The following is a 16,205-nucleotide window of genomic DNA, read 5'->3' as shown; positions in this document are numbered from 1 at the left end:
CAGTTTTAATAAGGGATAAATTGATCAATTTAAGCAACGATTTAAACCTTTAGTGAGAACATTGTGGCTGGATCTTCCAGCATAACAATGATCTCAATTACATCGCCATGGCAACAAATGAGTGTAGTCAAACTAAAGCCTGGGGGACCATATGTGGCCCGTTAAATTATTTAATCTGGCCCGCCAAACTGGAGTAAATGATTTTGATTACCTGTATTTGCTTTTATTCTCCTTACAGTTCCGGTGTCTGCCCTCAGGTGCACTACAAATAAATTCACCTTTGTTGAGGTGCAGAAAGTTCTTCTGCATTTGTGTAGTGTTTGAAGATTTGTTTATTTTCCAGATATTCATGTGATTTCCCAGTGAGTCATTTTTCTAATTATTCCAAGACCACATGAACGAAGCATTTACCTGAGTTTGAGTTTTTTCCTTTGTGAAAATGACACTAAAATGAGAACAAAAACCACAGTTTTGAAATAAAAACTCAAAAATCTTCTGTTTTAAAGTCATTTTTAGTCAAGACGAAAGCATTTTCTGTCCAGATCCTGTGTTGTTTCTCTATTTTATGAGGTAAATTACCAAATCTGATCCTGGTCCACCCCTCCTGTCAAATTTCAGAACCCTTTGTGGCCCACGATTAAGAAAGTTTGCTTATCCCTGGTCTATGTAACAAGTACTTCAAGGTTCTAGAGCGTTCTAGACAGTCTTTGGACCTCGATCCAATAGAGAATATGTGTAGGGTGTAGAAAATCCTTGTTCCCCTCAACCCTAAGACATCACAGCTGTAGAGGAGATCTGCATGGAAGAATGGACCAAAATAGCAGCTACAGTACAAACCTGGTGAGTGGTACAAAGGTAGATTGAAGGTTTGGTTCCCACCTTGGCTGCCCATGTTCCAAGTAGGGGTGTAAGGAAAAATCAATTCTGTGATATATCGTGAAATGTCATTTGATGATATTTAATCAATAATTTATGAGTAAATGTAGTTTGGTGTCTTACTTCTTTGTTCCACTGAAAACTGCTAGTTGGCAGCAGAACACACTGAGCTTCTTTGAGCAGCTCTACCACACCAGAACAACGACAGCCTTTTAGAAGTACTCGACGTGCTACATTTAGCAATGTTGGAATTTAACTCCACTTCTTCAATCATACTTGTAGAACCTTATTGGTTAAGGAACATTCATTCTCTGCTTTTTTTCTTATACTGAAAAATATTTTGTCATATTATTGAAAAGAAAAAACAGCACTGTGAATTTGCTCGGGTAAAAACAACTTGTATATGAGATATGGTTGCAGTGATTAACATGTGATCATTAAATAAAATTAATTTTTCCATTTTATTGCCATGAAAGGTGGAGTTTTCAGGTAGAGTTTTTTTTTAAGTCATACTCTTTGAAAAAAGACAAAAAAGTGAAATATTCTTCAGGGACAGTCTTGGGATATATCGTGATACATATGGTATTGTGAGATACATATCACAATACGTAATGTATCATCAGACTCTTGTCGACACATACCCCTAGTACCAAGTATACCTAAGAAGTACACTCAACCCCACATTGCTCCTGCCATTAACCTTTGATCTCAATCATTGACAAAGTACTGAGGTGAACTCTTCTTTCTAACTGAACACTCACTTTTGGCACTGTTGTACAAACACATTCTTCTAAAAAAAACCTGTGATGTGATTTCCTGGATCTTTTTTCAAATTCTCTCCTCACAGTTGACGTGTTTCTATCCATACCAACCCAACATTATTTCTTTATCTGTGCAGCAGAAAAGCCAACGGATTATTGACTGAAAACTAACAGGAAAAACAAGCTCTTCATAAAAAGCAAGACAAATGTTTAGTCTGACTGGGATAAGTGTTGTGATGAAAATCACAGGTTTAATTTAACTCTTGTTTACTTCAACTGTTTTTTTAAAGGTGTTTTCGTCTTTAAAATAAATGTGTGGAATTCAGTAAATCAGGGAAGTCAAACTCAATCACAAGGGGCCAAAATCCAAAACACACCTTAGGTCGCCAGCCGAACAGGAGAAACATTTATTCTCTAAAACAAACCTTTTAAAACTTTAAAACCGTAAATTTTTATCATGATTATGAACTAAATATATAGTATTACCTGTGATAATGCTAGTGTGGATGTTGTAAGATGAATTTGGCCACTGAAGATGTTAGTGATGATAGCTGAAGATGCTGAAGATGATGCCCACCTAAAATATTAGCTAAATGCCAAATTAGCCTTAAAACATAAAAAATAAAAATTAGGTTTGCTAAAACAGCTAGCATGCAGCTGAAAAAATAGCTAAACTTCAAAATAGCCTAAAAATGAATAAATAAACAAATAAAGCCTAAATTAGCCAAAACTGCTAGCATGTAGCTGAAATATTAGCTAAACTCCAAAACAGCCTTAAAATTTTAGTAAATGCTAAAATAGCCCAAAAAGCTAGTAGAATGCCAACTTTAAAACTTTAAAACCATAACTTTTATCATAATTATGAATAATAAAAATGCAGGAATATTATCCCAGAATAAATCAACTTAAACCTTAAATGATAGAAAAAAAGAGCAACTACAACAACTACAGTGAACACTACGCATGCTGTACACATCTAGACTGCACTGATTTGATTTATTTTTGTTGTTTACAGACATTGAGCAGGGTTGGCTCATGCTATTGTTTTCTTGGGTGACCGATTAGGACTATCAGGTTCACTGAGATACCACAAGTAAATCTTTTCCGGTGTTTTCACTGCCTCCACCCAAACAGTAGCTGGGATAGGCTCCAGCAGCCCCATGACTCCAAAGTGGTTGAGCGGGTTCAGAAAACGGCTGATGTGGATGTCCCAAGCCCGGCTAAAACCAGATCGGGTCGGGTCAGAAAAACTAATTATTATGAAATAACCAGAAATTCATGTGGGAGAAGGGTAGAACATGCTTCCTGCTTCTTCTCTTGTGTTTAAATGTAAGAGTGTGTGGCTTCTTTGGAAATGGATGGGTTCTAAATATCGCGAGATTTGACACAAGAGCATCACCGAGGAGCCGCAGCGGGAGAAGGAGGTCAGCAGGAAAGGACCACCGAGGCTCGGCATGCCGCTTTCGCCTTTCCCGCTCAAAGAGCTGCTCTGCTGCGGTTTTCCTCATGATTTTAACGAAAGAAAAGTCAAATAAATTGTCTGTCACTTAAACGGAGCGGAAGGAGATGGTTTTGTGGGTCTGCTGCGCGCTGCTGCTGCTGCATGTCCAGTTGGTGAGGGACGTTGGAGCTCAAGTAGAGAGTGAGTACGAATAGAGAAAATACGTCACTTTATTTTTCTGTTATTGCCTTTTTAAAGCATTTTTTTCATATTTTGACTCTAAAAACGCGGTTCGGTCAGAGCGGAGCTAGCTTAAAACCTGTTTACAGGCACGCGCCGATTTCTGATTCAGCCTCGTTTAAAAGTTGACAGAAACCAAACAGTTTCCGGTGACAGATTGACTAAATCAATAGTCTTCTGTGATCAGATCAGTACGATCAGATGGATGTTTTGGTGTCAGATGTTTTGATCAAAACCCCCAGCTGTCAGGAGAACTTTATAGGAGGCTGTCTTTTATTCCACATTATATAAAAACACAACAGCGAGTCATTTATTGACAGCAGGTCCGCTGAACTCTGACCAACCGGGTTCAAAAGTAACAAACCTGCTGAAAATTATTTTATGTTTAGGGTTTGTTGAAGTCATGAAAATGTAGGAAAAAAATAAGTTATTGATGCAAAAGTAATTCCAGTACTAAGAAAGTTGGTTTGTGTTTGGATTATTTTTTTCCTTGAGATGGACCACAATCAGCCACCTATCAGCTGCTGCTATCAGCAAGGACGGGCACCCTCACTGTGACACTTCAGGAGAAGCTGCAGCACTTATGCAATTGGCCCTAAGAGGCTGGGAGTTTGTTTCTTTCACGGGCTTTTGAGGAGGAAGGGTCAGTATGTTGTGTTGGACAAGTCTCAGTTGTTTATTACACATTCCTCTGAGATAGGCCACAGAGATGAAGAAAAAACACGGTTAATACAGGAAAACAGGAATCTCTTGAAAGGATGGAAACAGATCGGTAAATTTGTCTGAAGGAAGAACCGGTGAAATTTGGTAGGTTGTTTTCGACTGTAAATGAGAACTGGACTGAGTGACTCCTCCCTCCTGGAGTTCCAAATAGGAAGTAACTACTGGCTCCAAGAAGCCAAAACTCCAGTCTTCTAAAGTATAAACAGCTATTACACAGTTATTATATTTGCCAGAATAACCATTCTTACTCTGATGCCTTGTTTTAATATCTTCCTTATATTCCTCATTTTATTTCATGATATTTTTTCTGTAGTCCAAGTTATTCAAGTTATAAACTGACCAATTAGACACCTCAATACAAGTATTTGGTGGCCCCCTTCCTATGGAGGTAAGTCGTGGCCAATATTATTTGAAACCCAAATAAAACATTTAAAAAAATGTTTGGTCAAAAAAATAAATAAAATAAAATGCCCAAAACGTTTTACTATTCTTAAATCAACTTATTTATTTTCAGCTTCAAATGTTCTGTTTTTTAGGTTACAAAACTCTAAATTTCAATTTCAAAACTTTTTTTCAGTTTCAAATCTTTTTTTTTTCACTTTCAACTCTTTTTTTTTTCATTTTTGAGTTTTAACATTTCAGTTTTAAAACTTTTGTCCCCGTTGTGGTGTGTTGGGGCGGGGCTAACACAAAGGACCAATCAAAATCAATGAGGGTGGTGACTTCAGTTCCAGTGGATTCACTGACTCTGAAAACTGTGATAATTACAGTCAGAAAATATCTGTATTGTCTGTACTATCATAGTCTGAAGTTGTCCCAAGACGGGTGTAAAAAGCAGAGTTTTACCATGAAGAAACCGCGTGTCCACACTGCTATTCTAGCCCGTTAAAAACGCCATCTTGTAGTGTTACGTACAGACATTGACAATGTCCTTATTAGGGTTGGGCACCGATTGGGTTTTATGCGGTTCTTTGGTTTTGGTTCCTAATTGGTCCCAATTTTGGTACTTCAGTAATAAAAAAGAATGTTTACATCTTCCCAAATCAACACATTTTCATTCCCAAGTCACATATTGACGCATGATTAAGACCTCCATGTCAAAAATTGATGTTTTGTTTGTTGTCGTTTTTTGACGTGCTGGTTGTTCTCATTAAATCAGAGCTCCCCAACCTCTGAGCCTCAAACTGGTGCCCTGCCCCTCTTTCACCGCGCAGCGAATCTGATGCTCACCACCTGTCAAACATGTGATCCTGAGCTAGTCCCAGGGGTTACCGGGGTTTTGATCTCACTTGGAGGAGTGCTTCATGACAGCCGCTTCCACTGTGTTTCTGTGTCTCTGTGACTAAGTTTGAGGGCTGTTCCACATTAACTCGAGAGAGGGGAAAATTAGGGAACCTTTTTTATTATCATTATTGTCTCGACGAAAATAAGTAAAACATCACAGTTCAGGAGACCCGAGCAGGCTCCTCCCACTCCCCGCAGCGGCTGTCAGTCTGCCGGCGTGTGGAGAGAGTGAGCTCTGCTGAAGTCCGAGAGGCTGGTTACAGCCAGAGAACCGCCGCAGTGCGATAAGACAAAACGCTCCGATTGGATTCGCTTTTTACCTGCTCTGAAAAAAAATTAAATTTTCAGATTTGAAAACAAAAAAAAAAGAGTTGAAAGTGAAAAAAAGATTCGAAACAGGAAAAAAAAATTCAAATTGAAATTTTGAGTTTTGAAACCTAAAAAATAGCACATTTGAAGCTGAAAGTAATTTGGTTTATTTTAGAGCACCAAAAAGTTTTGGACATTTTACTTTTTTTTTTGCCAAACAACAATATATTTTTCAGTTTGTTTTATTTGGGTTTCAGATAATATCCACCCCAATTTAGCTCCTAACCCACCTCCAACGTTTCAAACATTCGATTGACAGATTCTCTCGAGCACGCTTCTGTGTTGACTACCAACAAACTCACTCCTGATTGGCTAAAGTGACTGCCATAGAATCCATGACTCAGACCAACTTGGACCAATTCATTTTCTGCACTATAATGTTCATCAATGAATCACTAATGTTCTATTTTCAAACTTTTGTTGCTTTTAATGCGCACCGAACTGACAGACACATTAAGCGAGACAAAAGAGTCAGTCAAACTTTATTAACTCCGTTCACAGTAATGCTAGAACTTGTAAAATGTTTGTCATGGTAGCATATTCACATCTGTAACTTCCAACTTTGTTAGTAACACATTAGAAGAAACCAGTCCAACATCGCTACATGTTAGCCACGTTAGCGTACTCACTATAACACCAACCTTGCTTGCAGCAGAATTAACACATATAAAAAGTGCTTCGGATTAAAAAAATTAAGGCTTTAAAATGTGCCTTATAGTGCGGAAAATTTCTATGGGTGATTAGAACTCAGTCCAGTTCTCATATACAGTGAACCTGTCCTGAACCTTAACTCGTTTTGAATGTACATCTGTTTTCTTTTTAAGCGTCTCAGAGTCACCTGACTTGTTGATCCGAACCACATGTGTGCGTGTGTCCCTCTCAGATCGGGTAACTTTCCTGCCGGGGACATTCCAGAACGTGAGCATCTCGCAGAATGAGACGGTGCAGGCCGTGGTGTCCAGGATCCTCCCGGAGGTGGCCTTCATCACGCTGCAGTTCCACACGCAGCACCGCAACGCCACGCTCTCCTACAGCAGGGTGAGGAGCCGCCGTTGTTTCAGTTCAGTGCTGATGTTTACAGAAAACCCTGTCTGTCTTCTTTCTCACCACAAAGTCTTTTAAACTTCACCTTTTTGTTTTCACCCAAAACTAAAGAAATCTGCACATGCCTTAAAGTATGACAGGAGAGAAACAGTGTGTTTAGTCTATCCTGCTGCATTGGAAAGACTGTCTTTGACGCCCTCTCCAGTGAACTGAATAAACCTCTTAGTGGAATTAAATGCAAACAAATGTAGGACATTTGTTTGGTTCAGTAGCTGCTGCAGGTAAATATGTTGGAAAATGAAGCATCCCTGACAGAGATGAAAGCTTGAAGCTGAAGATGCCAATTTTCATTTAAATGAGCAAAGCAAATGCGTTTACTCTGTTTATCCTCGGTGGAGTGGCTCTGATGACTCGGTGACGCTGGAAGCATGGAACCTCAGGTTTGCAGACATGTTTCTCAGCGTGTGCCCAGACGCTTCGTTCAGCCGCTGTGTGATGAATGAAGCTTTGTGCGCGAGGTCGCCTGACCCCCCCAGAGAAAGTGGCAGTCAGCTGATGTACGGCCCACGGGTCACGACATGCAGAGCGGGAGAAAATCACTTGGTGCTGGTCTCATGAGTCTCCAGAGGAAAACTCACTCTCAGGTCAAACTTGTGGACGTATTAAGCTCATCTTTGTTGGTTTAGTCCTGATCATGGAAAAAAGAAAACAAAAATCTGGATGATGAGTGACTTTTCTTCTCTTGAACAGAATTTGGTTGTTGCGAGTAAGCGTCAGAGAAAGAGGAAGAGTGCTTTCCAGTGCAAATGGGAAATGAGTTTTCTGTGGATTTGAGTTTCCTCTTCAAATTACTAGACCACTTTCCCTGTTTTATTTACATGTTTATCATCTGCTTAAATGAGTGAAACATGGGATCCTGTTTTTGATGAGCGTCTTTTCAGGCTGTTGGTTGAACTTTTCAATGAAACTTTCAGCAATTAAAAGCACAAGCCTGCAATCATCGAAACTGATCTGAACATATCTGAAAAGTTGCAATCATGTCTGAAAAGTGTGATTAGGTCCAGAAACTCCAATCATGTCTGAAAAAATTGTGGTAATGTCAGACAAAGTGTAATCTTGGGCAATATATATGAATATGTCTGGAAACTGGGATCATGCCTAAAAAGTTGCAACCATGTTTTAACCCTACAGCTCTCTTTGGGGTCCAGATGACTCCAACCACATATTGATGTGTGATTCCTTCCATGACAAATGTGGAAAAAGGGGGACAGGATTTTATGTCTGCCATGGACATTAGTGAAACTCAAAAATCAATGATAAAAAAAAGTTCAGTGCACTGTCTTGTGGGGTCCAGATGACCCCACTTTTAATGTAAACATGCCAAGGAGAGCAGAAGGGTTAAAGATGCAATCATGTCAGCAAAGTTGCAACCTTGTCTGAAAAGTTGCAGCCATGTTATAAACGTTGCCGTCATCATTACATAAACGTTGCAGTCATATCTGAAAAGTTGCAATATTGTCAGAAATAAGCAATCATGTTTAATAAGTGCGATCATTTCCAAAAGGTTGCAATCATGTCAACAAAAGTGCAATTATGTCAGAAAAGTTACAATTGTTTCTTACAAATTGCAAACATTTCTTAAAATCTTTGAACAGATTATATAAAAAGAGTAAAAATGTCTGTAAAATGTGATGATTTCTAAACCCGCGCAGACATTGAGAAAGCGCTACTTCCTGTTTTCTTTTCTGTTCCTTCAGCCGGAGCGTTCTGAACACTCGGCCGCTGTCGTGAACACTCGACCGCTGTCGTGACGTCTTTGTGACTGAAGTTCAGTTTGACAGTTTGGTTCGTTTCACAGGCAGCTGCTCTGATATCGGTGCTGCGGTGCTGCTGCACTACTGCTGCTAGAAGAGTCCTGAGAGCGCTCTAGCTGTTCTGTGGTTTCTGCTGAGCTTTTACAGCCATAAAGGTGCAGCACTGCTCCTCTGCTCTGAAACCATCACTAAACCTAAGGGCAGAGGAGACGTGGGTTGATGAGAGCAGTGCAGATTCCAGTTTTTGATGGAGCGTTCTTCAGTGGAGCTTTTCAGTTGTCCTGTTAGCATGGAAAGTTGTTGTGTTTCAGCATGTTGACAGACTCAGAGTCCAGAACTCTTTACTGTTACGGGTCAGCAGTTAATTATTTAGTGTCTGTAAATGTTTTCTGACGCTTCTATTCCCCCGCACCATGCAGGTCCCCGTATTTGCTGACAAACCTGTATGTGTGTTTGTCTCAGGTGCCGGATCAGAGCAGCTCTCTGACCGGGGTGGACTCGGGGCTCCTGTCAGCTCTGGAGCCGAGCCAGACCACGCTGTCCTTGTTCCTGTCCTCCCCCGACAGCGAGGCCATGGCGGGCACCGGCGTCATCCTCCTCTACTCCGGCTCTGGTAACTGTCAACCCGCCCACATGCTGCTGCTCTGATTTACTTGAGAAGCCTGAAATGAGGAAGTTGCACATTCTGAGTCATAAAAACAGATTTGTGCTCAAACCAAAGCAACTAAAGTTTCATAGCATCTTGATGGTTGATCTAGAGTCAGATTTGGAGCTGCTGCAGACCAACAGCTGCCCTGATTCTACATCACTGCTCTGGTTTTATTGACCACGTTGTCATACTAGCATGACAGGAGGCCTCAAGCATCTCCAACCCTGTTCCTCATGTGCCCCACTTCAGTAATTCCTGATTATCTGGACTGAACAATCCCAGCTTCTTATTGACTGAACACACCTGATCCAAGTGATCAGTAGTTACTGAAGCAGGTTAGCTCCAAAACAAGCAGCTCATGAGGAACAGGGCTGGAGACCACTTCCCTAAAACCTTCAGAAGTTCTTTGCTTTTTACTTTGACTTGTAAATGTTTCAGATCCAGTTCCTGGAGCCTGTAACTCAGAGTTCAGCCTGGAGGTGGACCCAAATGTCTACATACATTACAACCTCTACGAGACCACCGTCCGCTTCGCGCCGGCCAACCTAGGATACGAGAGGTAACTTCCTGTTTGGGTCATCACACTGCCTGCTCTCTCAGAAAGCTTTATGGGAGATTTTTAACCACTTCATATGACAAAACGAATGTTCCAAGACTGTATTCTAGCGTTTTCTTTTGTTCACATTTATTTATTCACAATTTCAATCATATGCAGATGACACTCGTCTTTATAATTATTCTGTTTCTGATCCCAAAAAATCCTAATTTCTCCTGTACCATCTTAATTATTACTACAACAGATTAAATGAAGGCATCTCACAGTATAAAAACATGTATAGCCCATTGACTGTATAAGAGAACTGGACATAGTTTACTTCTGGCGCCAACAAAATGAAGTCAATTCAGTCGCCATTTTTTTGGGAATACAGACATCACAATGTCGGAGCCAGACAATGTCAGTAAGTAGTGATTGGTTCAAGTTCGTCTGAGTTGTTGTTTCTATGGCAACAACTCTGGCCAATCAGGAGTGAGCTTGTTGGAAGACCCCTGATCTGGTTGGCCTGTTTATAACTTTATGAACTTAGAAAAAATAAGGATTATCAAGAAAATGTTCAAGAAAACTATCAGAGCAAGAATGGTTATTCTGACCAGCAGAATGAGTAACAGCTGTTTATTTCTCTATAAAAGTTTATGGGATTTTGGCTTCTTGGAACCAAGGGGGAGGAGTCACTGTCCAGTTCTCAATTACAGTCAAACATCTTCTATTTCTTTGAGTCATTTAGATCTTCTTGTGCTCATTTGGTGAAAACACAGGAACCTTCTGGAAAAGTGATCACAGGTCAGTCAGGTCCATAAATTAAAGCGTCGTTCTTCAAGTTCCCTGTGTTGTAAACAAGCTACCACTTTCGTTTTAACACCAGTCAGCCAAAACCAGCCGTTTATCTCCACCGATGTTCTCTGGGATGACCAAGCACTTCTGAGAGGTTCCTCTTTCATGTGGGCGTTACAGTTTAAAATCCCAGAGTTTGCATGTAATCGGCTTAATTGAGTTTGCAGCCCATTAGTAACAGTGGTTTTTGGACTGCTGATGCCAATTGGTTGTTTAAGCTTGTTTGTTCTGGAAGCCGATATGATCCGGCTGCCTCATGACCTCATAACTGCAGTGAGTCTGAGACCACAAAGATGGTTTCCTGCATCCATCTGGAGGGGTTCTTGGACTGTATGCCTCTGGATTTTAGTTGTTTTTACTGTGAATCTTTACGAGAACATCTAATCAGCAGTGGGACGCTTTCAGGGAGCATGTCACTGAGACCTGTGAAGCTCACTGTTATCACTGCTGGACACTAATTGAGTGTTGGGACTAGAGATTTGAAGGTTGAAGTGGAGAAGGTCTCATGGAGTTGCCTCTGTCTGCTTTAGGCTTGTAGGAGTTTCTTTGTGAACTTGTGTGGTTGTGGTGGAGGCGAACATCCTGCTGCTGGCACAGATGTTAGAAACGTGCCAGTCTTTGCAGTTTGTTTCCGTCCTCGTGTGGTTAAAGTTCAGAGAAAATATGCGGTTCTTACCCCAAAACGTAGATATTTCAGAGTTATCTGTGCTGCAGTAGCATTGACTGTTCTCTGTGCGGATCTGTAGACGTATAAAAGGTTTGTGCAGGACAGGGTTGGAGCGCTTTTGTCTTCAGAACTGCCGTCATCCTTGGTGGCATGGATTCAACAACATTCCTCAGAGAGTTTGGTCCATATGGACACGATAACATCAGATTTGTCGGCTGAACATCCATGATGCCGATCTCCCGTTCCACCCATCCAAGATCTCCAGATCTCAGAACTGCAGCTCTCTGGATATTTTCTCTTTTTCTGATCATTCTCTGTAAACCCTAGAGATGGTTGTGGGTGAAAATCCCAGTAGATCTGCCGTTTCTGAACTCCTCAAACCAGCCCGTCTGAAACCAACAACCGTTCCATGTTCAAAGTCACTTCAATCACTGTTTTTCCTCATTCTGATGCTCATTTGAACCGCAGAAGGTCACCTCCACCATGTGATTGGCTGAATAGAACTGTTTGGTGTACATCATAAAGTGGTATGTGTTCTTGTGAATATTTGAGTCTATAAATGTGTAGTTGGGTATAAAAAGCAGTCCTGTTAACAGCTTTAAAAACAGAACCCCAGTGGTTGAAATAAAATCGCTTCAATCCAAGAAGTTTTGTTGCTCCGCTGCTGGACTGGACAAATGCAGAAGAAAAATCAGAAATTCTGTCAAAGTGATGACATGTTTTGGTCTGCTTCCTGTGTCAGAGGTCAGACTCCTCCGGCCTGCGATGAGTCGACGGACACCAACACTCGCTGGCGGCTGCAGTACGACGTCTACCAGTACTTCCTGCCAGAGAACGACCTGTCGGAGAGCAGCCTGTTTTCCGGGCTTCAGGCTGTGGCGGATGTCCAACAGATGACAGCAATCGGCAAACGGGTAATTTTTTAAAGAGCATTATTGTTTTGTTTGACCTTTTAAGACCAGCGCTTTAGCTCCAGTGTTGACTTTCTTTCAACTTCCGTAACTCCTCAACCGTGTAATCCAGTGGATTCTGATGCAGAGAAAAACAGCCTGAAATGAGGCTCTTCAGCAGTAATGTGGCGCAAAGCCGCTTTTCTCCCAATCAGCTGATTCACCGCTAACCTCTGGTGTGTTCGTCGATCAGGAAGAAAGTGACCAAAAAACTCAATTGAAATGTAGTCCTTTCAATAAAAAGTTGGATCAGAGTCGCAGCGAGTATTCTGGATCGTCACCATGACAGTCAAAGACCTGTCAAATGGAGTCCACGTATATATATGTCCAAGGCGGGCCTTGTGTGGCTTCAGGCTGATTTTTGTCAGGAGAGAAGGAACCCCCCCCAAAGGGCTCACCACCTTATTTTACATCTAAAATCTAAGGTTTGAGTGGTCAATGCCCCTCCTGCCAACAAAATGATGTATGGCTTAATTTTTCAGTGGAAAAGTACTGATTAGATCGTGGAAGCTCCCCCTGACTGGTTTCAACTGGTCTGGAGCTCCATGTGGGTTCATGTACCAATGCATTCATCAATGGGTTAGTAAAAAGGTATAGAAGTATTACATCTAGAAAAGTTTTAAAAAGCCTTTATTCAGTATAAAAACCCTTCATTTCCCCCTTTTGAGCTCTCTACCGTAACTCTACGACAGTTTGTTCAATTTATGTCTTTCTGACAGATTCTGACGTGGAGAAAAGCAGCTTCAGGAAAAAAATAAAAGCTGATTTATGCGTCAGAATCAGTTGATCTATGTTGATCGCGTAAACACTTCACTATCGTGGAGTGAAACAGTGCAATGCCTCTTTTCTCCGTTGGAATGATGGTAATCGCATTAACGGGGTAAGAGTTACAGTATTTCAAAGACTGGAGCTAAATCTGGTTTTTAAAAGAGTTACCAACCTGATTATGAACTTTTACGGATAAAGGTCTGGTCTTCTCAGTGCCCTGATTTCTCTATTACCTCTATAAAAAGAAAAATCCAATTTAATGAAATATATCTTGATAATTACAGTATGAATGTAAACGTGTCTGTAGAAATCTGGTGTCCCGTCCTCTTAAATGTACCTGCAATGCAGAAAAAATAGGATCAAATGAAGACCTGATCTGTGGGATAAAAACTCAAATCTTAATGAATGAAACAGAGACGGATGGAGCAGATTCACACTGGGAAAAAACAAACTGCATCCACTGCTGAATGAAAACCTTTAAGAATTAATAGCAGAAAAACACCCATTTTGAAAGCCTTTGATCCCATAGGTTGTGGTATTACTACTAAGCAGCACAGTAAACACATCCTTTTCACCGGGTGAATGCTGAGACAACCAAACTTGCTGCTCCTGCGTCCTGATTGGCTCACGGCTCTCTTGACTCTGTTGTAACGACGTTCTCTCCTCCTGTGAAGGTCATGACCCTGCTGTCCACAGACAAGTCCACGTCCGTGTTCAACTCCATCCCCGGTCAGGGCGTCATCTACTCGGTGATCGTCAGGGACCCGCTGCTGAACACCTCCTCCTCCTACGTTCCCGCCCACACCTACGCCTGCAGCTTCACCTCCACCCTGGACGGCTGTCAGACGCTCGGTCAGGAGTCTTCTTAGATCCTGCGTGAAGTCAAAGTGTGTCTGTGATAGAATGAAGTGTGGTCTGTTCCAGGGAAGGTCTCCACTAAGGTCTTCTTCACCATCAGCGGCCTGGCCGGCCTGTTCGTCTGCTTCTTTGGACATCGCTTCTTCAAATGTGGTGAGCGCTTCCTCATCCAGCCACAGTTTTTAGGGAGAGTGAAACTGGCTCCGCCTCCTATCTGCTCGTGGTCGGTGCAGCTCATGGAGCAGCTGCGTTAGCCTTCAGAGTGTTTGTGATAGAAGATGAACAGACTTTGGTCTGAACGTCATTCTCTTCCAGAACTCTTCTGCATGGGCTTCAGCTTCTCCGCGTTCTTCTTCTTCGTCCTCATCACCAGAACCACCGACCTCCACTACGACGGTCAGTTTATGCTTTACCACCAGTCTCGGCTCAGAACCCTTTCCAGACCGTCACCGTTTAGCTCCGCCTCTCTGCAGAGCGCCTGGCGGTGTCGGCCGTGCTGGGCGTGGTGGGCGGAGTCCTCCTGGTGATGAGCTGGTGGCGCTTCGGCTCGGTCATGGCGTGCGTGGTGGTGGTGGGCCTCATGCTGGGCTTCCTGGTGGCCTCCGTGGTCCTCTTCACGCCGTTAGGTGAGGGAGATTTCCCGGCGCGGGTTGGTTTTCAGGAGGCGGAGACAGACGTGTGTTTGTGTCCTCAGGTGACCTGGACGCCTTCAGGAACTCCGACGCCGTCTTCTGGGTGACCTTCTGCTGCATCATGCTGGTGGTGCCACTCTTCTTCCTGCGCTGGCCCAGAGAGGTAACACGCTTCACTCTGGCGCCATCAGGTGGTGACAGTGAGACTCGTCAAAATATAATGAAAATCTGTAGGTTCTCACAGAGAAATGCATGAGATTCTTAAAAAGAACAAAGAAAGAGTAATCTTATTTTTTTAGTGGAAAACAGTACACTTCCGTACAAATTGTCTTAAAGATTATTTTAAAAACATCTTGAGAAACAGACGGTGAGGCCCAAAGTTGACCACATCTGTGAGCATCCAGCTGGTCATCGAGCTTCACTGCTTTGGCACAAAGCATTTTCAGTTTTATTTTACGAGACAATAATCCTTACCTGAAAATAAACAAATAAATACAGTGTTTCACTTGCAAATATTTAACTTATTTTTCATAGAAATGTTTGGGAAGTAGAGCCCAGGTTTGGCTGGCCGACTTTGAATGTTACCGGCCACCCCGGTTAGTAACCAAAAAGTCGTTAATGAAGTCGTGAAGGGTTTCTGTGATCTAGTAATCGTATTTTAACTACTGAAGTTTAAACTGTATATGTGTTACTGACGAGGATTTTGTTTTTTCCTCGTCCATAGACTGAGAAATTAATCTTAATTTTTCAAGGTCTTAAAAAGTCTTAAATTTAACTTGAAGAAACGTGTAGGAACCCTAAATCATCATTAATTTGTCAGTTTTAATGGAATCACATCTGATCCAAAATGTTCAATAGTTCTGACTCTCTAGCCCCTCCCTTTTGCCCAAATATGGTCATGTTGTCCGAGTCCGAGCGGAGGAGGTTTCTCATGTGGCTTTGTGCTTCAGGGGAACATCTGCACGTGCGGCGTGGTGGGCGCCTACGCCGTGGTTCTGGCCATCAACGCCTACGTCTACACCAGCCTGTCCTTCATCACGCTCAACATCCTCAAACGGCTGCTCAACACCAACTTCAGCGCCGCCTTCACCGACGTGCCCTTCCAGACCGTCGGTGAGTGTTTGGCTCCGCCTCTGGTTGCCGCGGTGACGGCCTCCCGTCTCAACGTCCGCTCTCCCTTCCAGACTACGTCCTGATCACGGCGTGGGTGGTGCTGGGCGTGTGCGGGATGGTGCTGCAGCTGTACCGCGAGCGCGCCCGCCCCTTCTTCCCCCCCAGCCCGTACCTGATGTGGCAGCAGGAGCGCGAGCGCCGCAAGACCAACGTGCTGGACCCCAGCCACCACTTCCCCTCGCTGCCCAGCCGCCTGCTGGAGCGGGCGCGGCAGCTCACCAGGCGGAGGGAGCCGGCGGGGGAGCACACGCCTCTGCTGCTGTAAACCCCGCCCCCTCAGTGGGGAGGGTTGGACCCTTAGAGGGAGGAGCCTGGTTTGATCACTCTCATCGAGCCGCTTTTCTCCTTCACAATCTACTGGAATTACCCGATGGCGAGGAGTGATCCAACACAAGCCCCTCCCCTCCCACCGGAGGAACCAGACTGACTTTTAGGCTCCGCCTCTACAAGCATTTGCAGATCTCATGTTGATGCAAATGAAAGCAGACACTGTTCAAATGAAATCAGGACATTTCTGAGCTTTGTAATTTAATGTTTTGATATTTAATAAACTGCCTTAAGTTTCA

The 16,205-nt window shown here is 42.7% G+C and overlaps 1 protein-coding gene across 2 annotated transcripts; it reads left to right on the top strand.

The window, feature by feature from the left end:
- Positions 1 to 2,916: 2,916 nt before the first annotated feature.
- tm7sf3 (transmembrane 7 superfamily member 3) lies at positions 2,917 to 16,205 on the top strand. 2 transcript variants are annotated; one of them, XM_024294688.2, is made up of 13 exons: positions 2,918 to 3,279; positions 3,814 to 3,961; positions 6,578 to 6,732; positions 9,015 to 9,165; positions 9,640 to 9,760; positions 12,001 to 12,172; positions 13,651 to 13,828; positions 13,901 to 13,987; positions 14,150 to 14,230; positions 14,308 to 14,460; positions 14,529 to 14,629; positions 15,417 to 15,579; positions 15,651 to 16,205. In XM_024294688.2, the coding sequence occupies exons 4-13, from the start codon at positions 9,126 to 9,128 to the stop codon at positions 15,902 to 15,904; spliced, it is 1,350 nt and encodes a 449-aa protein (XP_024150456.1). In that variant the 5' UTR covers positions 2,918 to 3,279; positions 3,814 to 3,961; positions 6,578 to 6,732; positions 9,015 to 9,125; the 3' UTR covers positions 15,905 to 16,205. The 2 variants fall into 2 exon arrangements, with proteins under 2 accessions (XP_024150455.1, XP_024150456.1); XM_024294687.2 differs by lacking the exon at positions 3,814 to 3,961 and having other exon boundaries at positions 2,917 to 3,279.

Source organism: Oryzias melastigma, linkage group LG23 (genome assembly GCF_002922805.2).
Source record: "Oryzias melastigma strain HK-1 linkage group LG23, ASM292280v2, whole genome shotgun sequence".
Lineage (NCBI taxonomy): Eukaryota > Metazoa > Chordata > Actinopteri > Beloniformes > Adrianichthyidae > Oryzias > Oryzias melastigma.
This window is presented reverse-complemented; position numbering and strand designations above follow the sequence as displayed.